This window comes from Vitis vinifera, chromosome 15 (genome assembly GCF_030704535.1).
Source record: "Vitis vinifera cultivar Pinot Noir 40024 chromosome 15, ASM3070453v1".
Lineage (NCBI taxonomy): Eukaryota > Viridiplantae > Streptophyta > Magnoliopsida > Vitales > Vitaceae > Vitis > Vitis vinifera.
In genome coordinates this window covers 19575525-19593003 of record NC_081819.1, presented here as the reverse complement: position 1 = coordinate 19593003, position 17479 = coordinate 19575525, and the positions used below count along the sequence as shown (strand labels likewise).

The window sequence follows — 17479 nt, the reverse complement described above, 5'->3', positions numbered from 1 at the left end:
ATGCATTCTATATATGAAAAGTGAAGAAATGATTGACCATCTCTTCTTATATTGCTTAATAATTTTGATATTACGACAATCTATTCGAACAAACCAAGACGGATTAAGTTTAAGACTACACACAACAAATCTCTTATTTCACAATGATTTAGATTGTGTATCAAAAGAAAAAATGCTAAGATATTTGAAGACAAGTGAAGGTCATAAAAGAATGTGAGATTTACATAACTTCTATTCCTCTTTCTAGGTATCTTATACCAACTCTTCTAAAGCATTCCCCTCAATGCCATTGAGCCCAACTAACATTTGATGTGTATAAAAAAGGCTCAAATAACAAGAGGAGCCTTGTTTGGGTTTGAGGAGATACCATCTTTGTATATTCTTACGTGGGCTAAACCTATTTTGTACAAGTCTCCATTATTTTATCAGGTTTTTGTAATTGTGAGAAAGACTCTTAGTCCTTCTCATAAACTTTTATTTATAATTAATACATATTTTGTTTGTTTCTGATAATTAGAAGAAAAAAAAAACAGTTCCAAGGAGAAACAGCATAAAGTTACATGCAGAGCAGCTTCATCCAGTTACAAGGAGAACTGATTCTCGATCCTAAAAAATCAGGTGTACCATTTATTTAGAAGTTCCAAAAGCAGAACCGCAGCAGAGTCCTTGGCCTTCTTCACACTGGGCATTGGCTCTCCTATGCATTCATCCGTCCATCCCTTATCATTTGTATTCACCCTCACAGCAAATGTAAATCTCTTGGCATGTGCAGGACCGCCCTCATTCACACACCTTCAAAGTTATGGGATTATCAATTCACATAATTGTTACTATTTTCTTTTTCTTTTTCTTTTTCTTTTTCTTTTTCTTTTTTTTTGTATATAAGCCGAAAAAATACAAAGTTTGTGTTTAATTTCTTACCGGTAGACTGGCATGGGCCAATTTCTTCGCAAGCAGATATCATTCAATGTTTGTCTTGTAAATGTTTGGCTACCATTCTTCTTTTTCTTCCCATTCTCATCATCACCCTCCTTAGCTTCAGCTGTTTCCCTTTCTTTTAAAACAACAAGAGCATTTCTAGCAGCTAGTTTCTGTGCCATCTTCTTCTGTGGATTCTGAGCAATCCCAATCTGGACACCATCAATGAATACTTCAACAGTAGCCAAATTGCCACTTCGAGTGGCTTTGTACTCCAAGCCCTCAGCCTGTTGTTGGCATCTTTCTTGCAGCTCCCTCACAGGATGCATTGGGAGTGTTTCTGGAGTAACCATTGGATGCAACAAAGGTTGGAAAACCTGGAAGTGAAATTGCAAGGTCAGAAATATGAGTCTCAATCTCCCCATTCAAAAACCCCCCACAACCCCAAGTGTATTCAAGGAAAAAGGAGAAAAAGAACTAGGTCCTTATACTGAAACTAACCTTCCAGACCACAGCAGTATCACGTCCACTGTCGAGGAAAATAGCACCAGCAATAGATTCAACAATATCACCAAGAACTTTTGGAGCTTTGCAATCTCCCAAACCAAAGGAGTTGAACCCTGGTTTTGATAATTCATCTTGAACTTCCTTCACAAAGTCCCGAATCTGAAATTGAAAGCCTCCATAAGCATTTAGCCTCCATATCCAGAGATATATAATAACAAAGAAGGAAGAAGATACCAACCTGTTTTTCAAGGGCACTCGACCCATGCCGAAGGTGAATGTGGAGCTTATGTTTAACTGCGACACGAGCAAAGTTTTCATTGTTTACGGCAGCAGCCCGCAAGTCGGTCAACCGGCCTGGGGGCAGGTCTGTGTATGTGAAGAACAAGTGCCTTGTAATGAGATGATCCAAGACTGCATCTCCAACAAACTCCAACCGCTGATAACAGGAGACTCCAGAAGATGGCCGTGAAGCATGAGTAATGGCTTCTATTAACAGGCCTCTGTTGTTAAACTTAATGTTTAAGGCACCTTCTAAAGTATCAAAGTTAACACTCCTGAGTATGCTCTCTGGAACATTGCATGGCCCAGTTGCGCACACTATATCCTCAGGATCAAACTCTACTTGGATCCCAATCCATTTCATGAGGTGGTTAGCAGCATTCTTCCCACCTTCAACATAATAAACTCCAATCAGAGCTTCAACTACATCTGCAAGTGTCTTGCTAGAGAGGACCCTATAAGAACTTGAATCACTCTCAAGCTCACCATCTTCCATTTCATCATCATCATATCCATCACCATGACGATCATTGCCTGGTGCAGTCTCAGAAAATGGTCTTTCATGGTCAAATAAGGATGATTCTGTCTCTTTGGTATCTTCATCAAAGACAGGAAGCACCCCAGGAGCAGCCCATCTAGACGGAGCAAAGCGATCTGCTTGGATGTATGATTGAAGTCCTTTACACAATGCAGACTGATAAAGGACCATATTACTCACCATTTGTTGTCGCATCCTAGTGAGCTGTCCCTCGTGTTTCTGGGGGTACTTAAGAAATAGAAATCGACTAACAACCCACTTCAGGTAAGCATCTCCCAGAAGTTCTGCTCTTTCATAGCAGAATGTCTCTTGACATGAAGCAGCAGTCAAGGCTTCCAAGATCTGTAAATAGAGGAAAACTTCAATGAATAACCAAACAACTACCACAAAGAATAAACCATATGTAAAAAAGTATGCCAATACCTTTGCAGCAGGAACAGGATAATTAATTACATCTTTTAGCTGGACCGCAAGCAGCATACTTTCAACCCTCCTCATTATTGAGGGCAATCTCTGGGCACTTCGAACAAGTGATCCAGGAAGTGGATGTACAAAACACAGCTCAGGTGGGAGGAATACATAGTATGTTTTGTCAAGAGTCTCATCAGATTCGCCTTCATGTGCTACACAATTACAACTTGCCTAATCAAATTCCAGAGGCTGAAAAAGATGGGAAGCAAACTTGAAAGGCAGGAATAATTTTACAAGACAAAAGCATACTGCATACCTTCTGAGTGTTCAAACCGAGGGGACAGGAGATTCTTACAGTATGAAACACCCCGTCCTCTTATCAGAGGTTGTTGCTTATAAATCAATTCGACACCGTATCTGTTAGTAATATACAGACAAAACCAACAGCCAGAAGCACCCTTTGTTGTGCAGGAAGAAAGAAAAGCTTATCCAATCTATTAGGATTCATAAACTACTGTCATGGAAATGTATGTAACCTGGTGTTGATAAGCCTGAATGTTTCACATAAACAGTAGTTAATCTTCCCTTAATAGACTGATGACAGCTTTCCTCTTCTTCAGGCACAACATCAGAGGTGCATTGTGGCTATCAGTCCTTGCATTAGAACCAAGATATTTCTAGGCATTGGAAAAAAAAAAGGTAAGCTAAGATCTTATTTCCTTTCACTCAAGAAATCAGGAAAAAGAAATAAAACCATCCAAAAAAGGATTAAATAATTAAAGATGGTGATGTGAAACATACTTCTGCCTATAGTAGTCAGCATATGAGCTGTACTCCAAAGGACCAAGATAACCTTCTTTCCTCGGGAATGAGTTCTCTGCTGTCATATCATACCGTACAGAATCCACATAAAACCTCTTTCCTGAGTGTGCAGCCGTTACAATTCGCCCCACCAGATCTTCTGCACTGGTCTGAGTACCAGCCATCATCAGCTTGCCTTTGGTCAAATCCTCACCCTTCATCATTTCAATGGTTTCCCGATTTGGAACCAATCCAGAAGCTCTCACGACATCATACTGAGCTACAGCTCCTCTGATACCATAGGTGGGATGAGACTTCTGTCCAAAAGCCATGCCATGTCGCAATTTCCCAAATCCATACTCCCTTCGGTCTCCACCTAGTGTCCGCTCATTTGTGCCAAGGTAAACATCTGGCCGAGCTCTTTGAAGGGGATTGCTCCATCCATCTGTCCTGATTATTCTTTCAACAATATCCCAATCAATTTGTCTTATAGGATCTTCGGACTTATCGCCAACCACAGGGACAAACAAATATGCTTTTGCTGGATCCCATGGAGTGGTGGAAGGCTCAACATCCACATCCAGTACAATGCTCATCAATCTTACATGAAAACTCTTAAGGGATGCCAACTGCATGCAAGCAGAATTTAAGAGGTTTATTCAAGCAGCATTGGTGAAAATCTAGTAAGAGATGTTTGTCATTTTGATAGTACTTAGTGCGGAAAAAAGCAAACCAACCTGACTCTCTGTAATATCTATTGGTCCCCAGAAGACAAGAGATGCCTTTGTTACCATGGTTCGAGCAATAAAGAGATCCATCGAGATCGATAACACCTATTCATAATATGTGGGGTTATTGAACCATCTTATCAAATGTACTAATACTAGAACAGAAAACAAGTGATCAAACCTCTGCATCCAGCTCATTGCCGAAAAGTACTACAAAATCTGAAACTTGAGTTAAGAATGGATCTTTTGAGGAGCCGAAATTTACACATTTAACTGCATACATATACAAATGAACCAATCTGGAGCTGTTGCAACCATCCTTCCCCAATAAAATCCATTCTCCCTGCAAGATCAAAGAGAGCTTAACTGAGGGCTTTTCGACCCAGATAACACCTTGAAAGATAAGAAATCCTCAAAAAGGTCAAAGTAACTCATACCTAGTAATAATATTAAAAAAAGAAAACGGGAAAAAAAAAACGGAGTAAAAAAAAAAAAAGAACAAAACAAAACAAAGAAAAAAAACAAAAACAAAACAAAACAAAATCTCCTCAGTTGAAAGTATCTCATGAGCCATCAATATCTCGTCAATGGGAAACATTAAAGCTACAACCTTACAGATGACAGCCCTAAAGACCTGGTATTAATTTTTTAGTCCTCATTTTTTCATGAAAACCACTGGATGTTTGTGGTGTAAAAGGAAATTAATTACACGGAATCTGTGGATTAAAAATGAATTGAAATCTCACAGGTTTTGAAGATTCCCAAGTCTTTGAATCTCATGTGAGTAGTCCCAAACTCAGGCCACAACTTTATGGATCTGGACCCCCTAAAACTGAAGCCATTTGGGCCTTACATAAGGTTCAAAGAATGCAAACCAACTGAATCACAGACTAAAGCCAATAAAAAGGCTTCCCTCGTAGAGGCCTCAACATCCAGGTGCTGAGATTTGCAGGTTTGGTAGGAAATAATATCAAAAAATTGACCTTTATGGCAGTCACAGATAGGGCTGACAACTGTCCTAAGATAGAGGCAGGTTTCCTTTACCTCTTGATCTGTTCAATGCAGGTGTGGCACATGTCAAGAATAAAACATCTGTGCCCACCTTGGGGAGTCTCCATCTTTACTCACCAAGCCAAGAACCTTAAACAACTGTAATAAACCTAGGATGTTGGTTTCACCACCAAGGCACATTGAGTTCATTTGAACTCATTCAGACCTCAGCCCTCATCCCATCTTAGGCAGACAACTTGATCAGTGTATTATGCCTCGTGCACTCCCAGGGAATCTTCAAGGAACGCTTTCCTTGGAATCCACCATCATAATGGGCTTCCACCATCTTGTGCATCTGAAGAAGCCCAGGGCATTCACAAGAAGGTGGCATAACCCCTTGCATCATATGGTCTAGGATGACGTGCCAGCGCTACTAATTGGGTGCCAGCACATAGCTGTGCTGTTAGTTAGAACTAAGAAGGGAGCAAATACCTTTCAATGCACTTTCTAGTGTGCACTTTCATTTTAGAATGTGTTGTTCAGCATCATGAGTCTACAAGCCCCACTGATACCCACCTATAGTCTAGTCAAAGTACCAAACTAAACACCCAATTCTACAACACTCAACCCCATAAAGGGGGAAATAATAATAAAAAATAACAAGAGAGAACCATCCCTCACGGTGACTAGTCATCATTGGTGTCTGGTCAGATCACAAGTTCAATGAACCACATGGCACACATTACATATTGAATCAAGATTAATTGTCAACAAGGTTATCTTTGCTGATATGTGAAATATTGCTAGTTAAAAAAGGCCATCATAAATACTGGACGAACTAACCTGGAGAACATTAGCCACACCTTCAGGATAGAACTCCCTATGCCTAGCAGTCCCAGGAAGTGGATCTCCTTCATCATTCTGGTCAACCTTTTCTCCTTCTTCCCCACTTCCCTTGTCTGGCAAGAGCATGTCAGTAAATGCCCCCATCTCATGAAGCTTCTTACAAGCAGCCAAACAAACAGCCTGCAAAGTAAAAGCAAGAAGTTACCCTTGAATGAACATTACAAGAAGCAGGCACAAATCTGACAACATGATGCTAGCATGCCTGTTGTGCAAGGCGCATTGAACTGCATACTGGACCCTCAAGTTTTTCAAATGGTGCATTACAGGGCAGTTGAAGCTTGCATGAATATTCAGTAGGACCTCCTGGTTTCTCATGCCGCTCCATAATAAACTCAGGACGAAGTATTGAATACCTGGATAACGGATAGAAGAAGATTGAGTTGGAAATGAATCATCACTAACAACTGAAACTATAAATAATAAATAAACTAAATTTATTTAAAACAAATCAGCCAAATGAAAAGTGGTAGAAACTGTACCTGTCACTGGGTAGCTGAGAGCAATAGAAATGGATAAGTCCAACAGCAGAATTTAAACTTACAATAGCACCAGTGGACTCCACCTGGTAGACAGTACCTGGTGTTGTATCCACTGAAATTAACCTTGATGTACCCTTAAGATGACTAAGGTCAGTTCTCTCAATTGCCTCCTTTCGCAAGGTCTCCTCACTATTCCTAGCATTCCTCAAAAATGCTCCATGTGACAAATTTCCCCTGGAGCAAAAATTGGAGTAATTGAAAAATCCACAATTAGTTCGGGGAAAAATCCTACAACATACCAGCACAATAAAAACAAATGCAAAGATCTCATGAAAAAAAAAAAAGCTAATGCAAAGAAATGACAGCCGACGCAAATACCTCTCAACCATCAAGATGTAATCAGACCCAGGCTTTCTTGCACGGCCCCTAGATTGGATGTATGCTAAGACAGTTTTTGCAAGGTCAAATCGAATAACAACATTGCATTGCCGAATATCAAGTCCTTCCTCGGCAACACTAGTGGCAACTAATAATGTCACCTACAAATACAATGAAATCAATTAACATGACAATTGCAGCACCTTAAAAAATTGTAAGCAAGCATAAAATTTAGACATACACGTCCATCTCGGAATTTGGCAATCGTGTCCTGCATCTGGCAAGTCCTCATTTCCTGACTGTTATTGTGCCCAATCAGGCTAGCACACTTAATAAAACTTAGAGAAGGAAGCTCTGCAAAAACCTGCAGTGGCAGAACATAACATGGTACCATGAGCAACTTGCAAGGAAAACTGACTGAAAAAAGCCCTGGAGAAAACAATATGCATTATAAGGTGCTGCAATATGTATTCAACCTTAGGAAGAACCAATGCAGCCACCACTCGCTCAACAAAGATGATTGCACGGAAATCCTCTGTCTGTTGATACTTCAGAAGTATTTTAACCAGTGACTGCACTTTTGGAGTCACTTTTCCATCCGCCACGGCAGCCCCAATTATTACATCCACATGCTCTCCACCAGAGACAACTATTACATACAAGGACAAAAGAGTACAAGGAATCAAGCTATTATTTTCTTTTTCCTTTTTTTAATAAGCAAAATTAGGAATCAAAACACCCTTCATCATAATATCATGATCTATCACGAATTCCAAGAAAATAAGGGAAAGAAAGATATGTTTGACACAGGTAAGCTTGCTTGATGAAATTATCATACATTCACCTTTATAAAAATGACAAAATCCAATTGCATAATTTGTCCAAGCATGAACAAATTGTCAGGTATATCAGCATAGTTCAGCTAGCCAAATAGCTGGAATTACCTAATTCTAAATTATTATCAAGGATCATCAACCAGTACTCACCATGACTGTTAGGCAGCTCTCCCTCCTCAATCTCTTCAATAGCACTCCCATCCACACTAACACTAGTCTCAGTGTCCACTACTTTTTTATCCTTGTCAGAAACAGCTCCCTCTGATAATTGGCATTGTAAGAGAGATACAACTTTATTCAAGTAGGATTCTTGAAACTTGACATCAAGCTGGTAGTTTGCCCTCTCATCATTTTGTAAAGCTGTCAAGAAAGATTGAGCAACCTGCACAAGAAATGGACTGAGCAAATCATTCCACCAAAAATTATATGTTTGACAAGTGAAACAATTATTGCAAGTTGCTATAAATTAGTGTACATTACCTTGAACGCACACCACTGTCCCAGTTCACCAAGTGCATAGTTAATGGCCCTCAACTTTTGAATCAAATTAGCAGCCCCATCACTCTCGGTTCTTTCAGAAACACCATAAACTTGGCGCAGCTCTTCCTTTGCCCCAGCATCTCTGGCTCCCATAAATTGCCATTTACTTCTCCTAGAACTAGATTGAGCAGCTTCCTCAACTGCTAGTTCCATTTGTTTTATTTGTTCATGAAGGGACCACAAGGTGGCAGCTTTGTCATACTCAACCACAATTTCTGAGGGCATTGGCACATGTTTTTCCAACTCTTTGCGGTCTTTTATTGTACAAACTATGGAATCTAGTTTGCTTTCAAGATTACGAATCTTTATTGCACAATCCACTTGGCTGGAAACACCTGCATAAAAAATAAAATAAAAATTGAAAAAGGGGATGCAGCAACAGTATAATGTCACTTAAACTTTATATAAGAAGGAAGTGATTGTTGAGATGCTCTTTTCAGGGAAGCCATTAGTTTCAACTGAAACAAAAATGCCTGCAACTGATATTCTTGTTACTGCAAATAGGACATATACCTTTCAAGTTAACAGGAGAAGCAGTCATCCCAAAAACAGATGGCCTCTTCTCCTTCGGAGTTGTATGATAGAACTCCGACATCACTAAGGAATAAGGATGTTTCTTCACTGCATGATGACACTCATCCAGAATGAGAAGATTAATCGCTTCCATTTTTATTATGCTATGCCTCAGAATGTTCAGCAGAATTTGAGCTGTCATCACTAAAACCTGCAGTGAGATACAGTAGCAGCAGTAAGTTCAGAAATGAGCAAGCACTACACAACTTACATCAAATAATAACAATGGTTTTAAATAATTATGTATCAACTTTGCAGTATTGAATGCACCAACATTTGTATCACAATTTAGGAGTATAACCTAATTTTCCTCTAATTAAACGCTTAAACCCATAAACATGAATGCTAAGATCTCATCTGAGCATTAAACAATTGGCATACCTAGAGATAAAGATGATAGGACTCCAATGTGAAGCTTCGAACACAGCAACCTCAAAAGCTCATGAATGATAAGAGACTATTATATTGATTACAAGTGACATGTAAAATGGAAAATCAGGTGGCTAGACTAGCATTGACCATGCATATGCTTGACTAGAAATTGATGCATGGAAGATTTTATTCAAGGCAAAACCCTTCAGATTCCCATGGAAGATTTGATTCAGCCTCCTTATTGGTGCACTATGTTTTTTCATCTAATGAATAAAGAAAAGGGAGATTAAAAGTAATGTCTGTTACTCAAGAAACTACATTTCAACATCAGAAAGGTGAATAAGTTTATGTAATCTAGGAGGTGCCAATCAAGGGAGGGAGCATAATTGTCTTTGGAAGAGGGTTACCTCCAGTAAATTTTGGGAGATGGATCCAAATAGGTCTATGAGGCTTATGGTGTGGGTCTTTGGAAAGCTATAAGATGCAGATGGGAAGAACTGTAACCTAGGACATATCTCAGTCTGAAACAAGCTAATGGCCAACTTGTGGTTAGAAAGATGCTGTAGGAAACACTCTTTGAAAGAAGGCTACCCATATCCAAAACTGCGTCAGATTGAAAGGCATGAGTATCAAAGGTGGAGGGGAGATGTCATTCGAGCCCTTGCTTTCAAAGGTCATTCCATGATTGGGAGTTGAGTCTAGTGGCTAGCTTGCTTGAGTGCATTCATTCAAAGCCTCCAAAAAGAGAGGGGAAGGACACCTTTGTGTGGAAAGGGGGAAAGAACGGAGGTTTTTCTATTAAATCTTTCTACTCCTTAGATTTGATGAGTTCAATGAAATCTCCTGCCAAGGAAGTTTGGGTTACAGGAGTTCCATCTAGAGCTTTTTCTCTTTTTTTTTGTGGGAGACCATAGGGGGAAAGATACAATTGATCAACTCATGACAAAAGGTTGGCCTTTGGTAAATATTGTTTTTTTTTTTTTTAATATTAGTAAAAAAGGAGAATATGTTAAAAGCGCTTGTAAATGGATTTTGGTAAATACTGATGCCTGTGCAAGGAAAAGAGGGATCTGTGAACCGAATTCTTTTTTTTTTTTAGATAAATAAAAGAATGTGCTGCTCAATCAACAATAGAAGTTACAATTAGTCAAGCATCTCACCTACTTCTACAACCATGTAGATCCATGAACCAAATTCTTATCCATTTGAAAAAAACCTCACCTGCTTTTGGGCATTTTTCAAGTTCTGGAATCCACTGGATTCTTCCTATTCTGTTAGAGACATACTCTCAGAATGGCAAGATATCACACCCCCCCCCCCTCTCTCTCTCCTATTTTGGTGCATCTAGAGAGTGCATAATGGTAGATTTTTTTAGAGAAGAAGAACAGTGTCATTGAAAGATTTTTTCTTGAGAACCATTGAGGTTGGTCTTGGATCTCTTAGGGGCCTGATCTCTCTATGTCAGATTTTAGTAATAGATTAGGTTTCAATGTATAGCCCTATTTTTTCTTCTCTTTGCACTTTTCTTGTTTGGGCACACCTATGCATCTACTGTGTTTAATTGGTGCAAAATATATACATCCTACATTCACCTAGCAAAAAAGAAAACTGAAAATAAAAGTAGAAAAAATCATGGGAAAGTCTGGCAAATTTTAGGCTTCAGTATTAATCACATTTGCAGATATATGCTCCTATGTTTAGTTCAAATGTGGCTATAGAAAAAGAAAATTTCTGAAAAACTTAATATATCAAGGTTATCATTTTAATCATGACATCAAAATAACCTATGGGTGTTTTCATGGGTGTTCTGATCAGGTTTGTATTTCATGGGGAGGATTTATCATCCTTCTTATGTTTTATTATCTTTAATTAATACATCTTTGGTTTCTGATCAAAAAAAAAAAAAGAGCAAAAACCTATAGGTGGATTATAATCTTGGACTAGGTACTAGTTACAACGCCTTAATCTGAGTGAAGCTTTAGAAATGGAGACTTAGCACTATTGCATTACACATTTTTGTGCATCTGAAAATAATTGGTGAGTAGGCAACAAGAATTGACAATCACAGATATCAAAGGAAACAAAGGAAGGGCAAGAAAAAAGTTATCATTTTGAATATTCTGCATTAAATGTCGTTTGCTTTTGCGACATACTATCAATGAACATACAGCTTTCAATTCAAAGCCCAATTTCAGTGGCTATACATAGAACTTAATGAAGAACTGTTCAGATGCTAGAGACATAGTAAAGACCTGCAAAGTTACTGAAGGGCTAAGGAAGACCGTTACAAATACAAATTCTTTTCAGTAGTTGTGAAAAATGAACATATGAAGTGACTTAAAAAGTTGCCATTGGTGGGGACTACATTAAATTAGGAATCATTAAGCATGAAGATTAAATGCTAATGACAAAACTACTAGAATTACATGGAAAGAGTAGTACTCTTTAAAACCTAGGATTAGAACCCAAAAATACACCAGGAAGAGTCTTTCCTAGTGTTAGTTTCTATAGCTGTTTTTTGGATAACAAAGATGTGGGAACAGGTTAGGGGGATGTGAGGGTGGAGTCCCAACTTTTATGGACAGCTCCATTACTGGGAATTGGAAGGAGTGGAGGCCATTTTTTTTTTCTTTTGAAGATTGCAATTGAGCTCAATTAGAAGTGATGAGGAGGATAGATTAGCTTTGAAGGAACCAATTATAACAACTTCTTTGTCAAATCCTTCAATACTTCCCTAACCCAAGAAAGAAGAAAGTCTTAAACTACAAGCATAGTTTGAAACCCATGAGTGCAAATGAAAGTGGATTTTTTTGCTTGGAGAAGGATTCTATGTCTAATTAGCTCAGAAGAAGAGGATTAATTATACTAAATAGATGTTACATGTGTAAAAGGGAAGATGAGCCAGTTAATCACAAGCTCCTTCATCATTCCAAAGTGAGAATCCCGTGCACCTAGTTTTTTCTCTGTCTAGAGTGACCTGAATAATGCATTTTTAATTTTCTAAGTCGGTATGGTTCCTTTGAAAGGAAGAACCAGTAGAAAGCTTAGAGAGTCGACCCTTTGTGTTTGTTTTAGACATTATGGAAGGTAAGAAATAAGAGGTCATTTGACGATGCAGGCCAATTAGATCAAACAATCAAATCTTCCTTCATGTTTATCTTTTTGGATTGGACTATCGCATACACAGATGATCGTTCTATGGCCATGATTGGCTGTGTAGGTTCCCTGAATTCTAATTAGAGGGAGGAAGGTTGGTTTTTGTTCTCTATTTTCCTTTTTGCTTGCCTGTTGGCACTATATCTATACATCATACATAATTTGGTGTGTCTCTTTTCTGATGCTAGTAACATATTTTCTCATTTTGCCTATAAAGAAAATGTAAATGAAATTGTGAAAGGTATGTACATGTTTTGTTTCAAACTCGCGCTGCCACCTTCGAGCATCCCAGAAATCTTGACCCATTTCACCACAGTAATGACCCACCTGGTAACCAGTTCGCTCTCGAATAACTTCTGCTTGCTGAAATAGAATAAGAACACAAAATATCAACTTTTTGCAGTTGATGCATGTAGTTTCAATTCTGCATAGATTTCCAGATTATATTACCTGATAAACAAGTGGAACTTTTGGTACCAAAAAGACAGCAAGCAATTTCTTGTTTTGTCCTTGCAAATCATTGAAAACACTTCTGATGAGAAGGACAGCAATAAGCGTTTTCCCGGCCCCTGTCTCAAGAAAAGCTATTGTATTTCTCTTCTTTGCTTGTTCAAGAACATCCAGTTGATACTGTCGGGCTTGCTCTTCAGGAAGTTTCTCCTTAGGCTCCTCGAGTCTCCTCTCTGTCACACTTCCATTGCATTCCTGGTTTTTCTCCGCTCCCATCTTGCCTTCTCTATTCCTTTCAGCTTCCCAAGAACCCAGGTGAAAAATCATCTCTTTAGACCCTAACCGATCCCTCTCCCAATAACCCTTGGCTTCTCTGTCCCTCCACTCCCTGTCTCTACTTTCCCTCCTGCTACCGTAATGTTCTTTTCTCCTAATTTGATCCCCATCTCTCCGATCAAACTCCTCCCAATTGCGACTTCTCTTCCTGCAAGAGGACCTTTCCCTGGGTTGATATTGCCCTCTGGTTGAATAATGCCTATCATTCTTTGAGTCACCAAGTCGAGCCCTTTTGCTATACCTTTCTTGGTCATCAAAATCCCGATCCCTTGAGGCATCATTAGGCCGATTTTCATGCTTTTTTACTCCATTTCCCTTGGGAGAATGAACCAATTTCGATTCTGCTTTACCATCCAATGACATTTTCCCATTATCAGCTTCATGAAACTGGCACCCATCATCATCAGACCGCCTTTTAGTGCCATTAGTGTCATTTGGGGACACATCAGATACACCAAATGAGTGATGAAGTTGCAAATTGGAAGCCCCAACTGCGACATTCTCAGTCTGAAACCAGGTCTGGGAAACGGCGCAATCAGGAATTCCAGTCGTGCCTTCATCAACAACAGGAGTGAGGCCGGTGCCATTTTTTATACTGTCAAGAATGCGATCAATTCCTCCAAAGAAATCACCCACGCCGTCCGGATTGGAAGGAGCATCCGCCGATTCAGAAACAATATTACTTTCAAACTCAGGGAAATCAAGGTCGCAGGGAATGTCCTCACAGGCATCAAGCCAGTAAGCTTCGCTCCCCGACACCCCCTTATTCATCATCTCACCTTCCATTACACTCTCTATCTATCTATCTATCTAACGATTCTAACCAAATCAAACCAAACCAAACAAAACCAAACTAAATTAAATAAAGATCTTTCATCTTTCTGCTTTCTGCTCTTTCCTTCTTTTGTAAAACGAAACAAAAGTGAAATAAAACAAGACAAAACAAAACAAAAAGGAAAAGAAAAGAAACAATTGGAAAAAATGATGAGGGGATTCAGATAGACGGATGGGCAAGGAGAACTGGTCTGCGATTCAACAGAAAGCGGGAGAAGCAGAGGCGGGCGAGGATAGACCGTACGAAGCACGCAAATAGTTCAAGTTAAAAGTCTCGTCTTCAAACTTTGTGTGATTCAAAGATTCCACGGTCTATCCACGCGATTCTGCTCTCTCTCTTCCACTATGCGCCTCTCTCCTCTCTCTCCCGTGCCTCTCTGTTAGGGCCGAGAAGGTTACACACCTCCACACAGTCTGCGTGAAACAGCGAGAGAAAGAAAGAGAGAGAGAGAGAGCGAGATAAATATTGGATTTGGGGAGAACGCTGTGACTCTGAGGGTTTAGGGGTTTGCCGAATAGCTCGCCCTCGCCTCCTTGCCCTAACCGCCTTTGTTTTTCTGATTTAGAGTGACAGCCCCCTTGTATCCATCACTCCTTCCTTTCTCTAGATATTTCCTGACCTGGTATTCTTCTTGCGTACGTGGCCACTTCTGAATGGCTTCTTTTCTTGAAAGCCACTGTCACGGGAGCACTGGTGGCATTTTTACTTTTGTTGGGACAAGGGGAAGTTCCGGGACACGTGGCTAGTTTTGGGACACGAGGGACCCAACTTTCCGCTCGTGGAATCCGGCTACACCACTGTCGAGTATTTTAATTTTTAAGTGAAAAAAAGTCAACCACATCGGAGGTTTTGGGCCGTTGGATTTATTCCTGTAAGTGAATATATCTATCCTATCAGATGTCTTGGTGTCCGGCGTCCACCAGCTAGTTGTGAAATTCAAATTCTTGCTATATGCTGCTTTCTTTTTAATATCCTCATTGTCATTCCTAAATTTATTTTATTTTTTTTAATCATCATAACTACTAATTCATAAACCCTTGAACTTGACAAAATATATATTTTAAAATTGTAATAGGATTTTTTAAAAAAAAATTAAAACCCTAACACCAAAGAAAAGATAATGCATTAAAAAAAAAACAAATTAATTCTTGTTTAGTAAACCAACTTAATAATTTAAAGTGACTTAATAACTTAATTTGAGTTGTTAAACAAATTAAATATATTTAGTAAAATAATTTAACAGTATGACTTACAATCAAACAACAACTTTAAATAATAAACAAAAACCATTAATTAATTTTTAAATTCACATATTCATTCACCATTTTTATCTTCATTTGCCCTAATTACATCCACCATTTATTTTGTTACTTCGCCACAATCTCCATTATTACTCAACTTTTTTTACCCTACTACTTTAATTTATGAAGATAAATATATCAATTTAATGATTTATAATAAATTTTAAATTAATTTTATCACACAGCTTTAATACTTAAAGTAAAAATTAAGTAACAAATTTTAAGTTAACAACTTAAACGTAATTCAATTTAAAATCAACTTGATTTATTAAATAATAAATATTAAATTTTATCAAACATTCTCCGATATTTTCTTAAAACCGAGAGGTACAAGATTTATCCTCAAAATCTTGGACTTAATTATTGGTTCAAAATAAATTAGAAGAGTGGTTAGATTTTTGGTATGAGCAAATCCACAAATACTTTTCAACATCATAAGTTGAAAAAAGATGAATCAATCAAATCACTTTTTGGTAAAGTATGGCATTACCCCTCTAGTGTTTTATCAACCCCTTGGTGATACTCCATCTTCATATAAGAAAGATGAGAATGTGAGCATTGAGAATCATTCCAAGGGTCCACTAATTAGAAAAAGGAAAAATATCATCAAACTTTAAGAAAGCCCTAACTTGGGGAAAGCTCATAACTTTACAGCCCCAAAAGCCTAAAAATTTTACAAGTATCAGATCCTATCAAAATGCAACACATGCCACAATGGTCCAAGCTATAAATATCAAAACTGACCAAATGGTCAGTTACAAATACCATTAATGCTAACCAATGGTCAAACTAAACAATGACTACTGGTTGAACTCTACAGCACATTTTGCACTATGATGCGTTAACGAATTGCGTGAGCCATGTGGGTTGCAAAATTGGGTCACAAGTGACTAATGGGGTTACAAATTAACATAGCAATGAGCCATGTGGCCTCTTTCAGAACTGACAGTTGGGCAAAAGCCCAGTTTCATTTGCTCAGTGTAAAGAATTGGGCAGGCCCAAATTCATAAACAGTTTGTGCAGTGATGGGGAAAGCATGCAAGGAACCGGTAGGGTTGCAATTTGCACGGTTGATCGGGAGGATGGTTAACCCAAGCTCAACTCGAATTTAAAGATGATAAACTCGAATCCAATCCAATCCGACTTCTAATCATTTATAACTTTCGGAATTGATTGGGTTAGACTCGGGTACGTTGAGTTGTTCAAAATCCATGTGTAATGTTTTTTTGAAATTATTTTTTATATATTTATGTGGAAATATAAATAGTAAATATGATAATAAAAAAAGTAAATATATGGCATAATATAATTTCATGTTTTTTAAAAATAAATATTATTTAATAAGATAATAGATATTATAAAAACATTAAATTAGATAAATTATTGAGCTTTAACTCAAACCCGATTCAAATTGAGTTTCGATTAAGAAAATTTAAACCAAATTTAACCTAAATATTGAAAATATTTACTCTAATTCGTTTAGATTTGACAATTAGTTAAAGTTGCAACCCTACCAAGAAGGAAGCTTGCTAAATGTAAGGAAACCAGTCGATTGGAGGTCAGAAGAATCAAAGAAACTTTCAGGCACCATCATTGCGTCCAAAGAGTTGTGATGGGCTTGAGGTGTCAGTTGGGTGAGGCCTGTGTAAAGTGATGGTATGATAAGGGGGCAGACATCAAGTGGATGATGAAGCTGAGTATATCATGCACTCACCTCCTGACGACAAAAGCGTATATGGCCACGCCATTTTATTTGACTGGTATCATTGTTTGGGAAGCCTTTCTCATCACAGAATTCCGCTGCACTTTTAGACCTTAAAAAAAGGCTTCACTTATATCTGAAAATTAAGTGCTATAATGGGATATATTAGAACATTATGATGTGAGGTACTTACTTACTAGGCACTTAGACAGTTACATGGGTGATGCCCCACTGAAAACAAAGAAGAGGGCTTTACATACTCGTCGTGATGGCATGACTCTCATGGCCTCTCCGCCCAAATGAGGCAATTAACGACAATGGGGGACAAGGTTTGAAGTGATTGAAAAGGGAGATTTATTATCCACCACTCAAATGGAAGGACTGCTTTTGGGGGTCACATGCATGCGCTATTTGGAGGGGATCATGTTGTGTACCTCTGATAT

General features: G+C 38.4%; 1 protein-coding gene across 1 annotated transcript; it reads right to left on the bottom strand.

The window, feature by feature from the left end:
• Positions 1 to 430: 430 nt before the first annotated feature.
• Positions 431 to 14609, bottom strand: LOC100264308 (endoribonuclease Dicer homolog 1). Its single transcript, XM_010663220.3, has 20 exons — positions 12863 to 14609; positions 12662 to 12775; positions 8825 to 9035; positions 8252 to 8646; positions 7922 to 8153; positions 7412 to 7584; positions 7177 to 7299; positions 6936 to 7096; positions 6558 to 6791; positions 6281 to 6431; positions 6016 to 6198; positions 4364 to 4525; positions 4192 to 4287; positions 3455 to 4083; positions 2970 to 3070; positions 2666 to 2865; positions 1664 to 2584; positions 1420 to 1584; positions 922 to 1295; positions 431 to 792 (listed from the first exon to the last, which is right to left on the bottom strand). The coding sequence occupies exons 1-20, from the start codon at positions 13982 to 13984 to the stop codon at positions 615 to 617; spliced, it is 5925 nt and encodes a 1974-aa protein (XP_010661522.1). The 5' UTR covers positions 13985 to 14609; the 3' UTR covers positions 431 to 614.
• Positions 14610 to 17479: the final 2870 nt, after the last annotated feature.

What these genes read in the sequence shown, in the direction of transcription:
- LOC100264308 (XM_010663220.3), bottom strand. Translation starts at nt 13,984, where the DNA reads ATGGAAGGTGAGATGATGAATAAGGGGGTGTCGGGGAGCGAAGCTTAC. An exon ending in GCGAGTTTGAAACAAAACAT is followed by an intron (nt 9,036 to 12,661) that starts GTACATACCTTT and finishes ATCTCACTGCAG; the next exon opens with GTTTTAGTGATGACAGCTCA. An exon ending in GCTGACTACTATAGGCAGAA is followed by an intron (nt 3,071 to 3,454) that starts GTATGTTTCACA and finishes TATTACTAACAG; the next exon opens with ATACGGTGTCGAATTGATTT.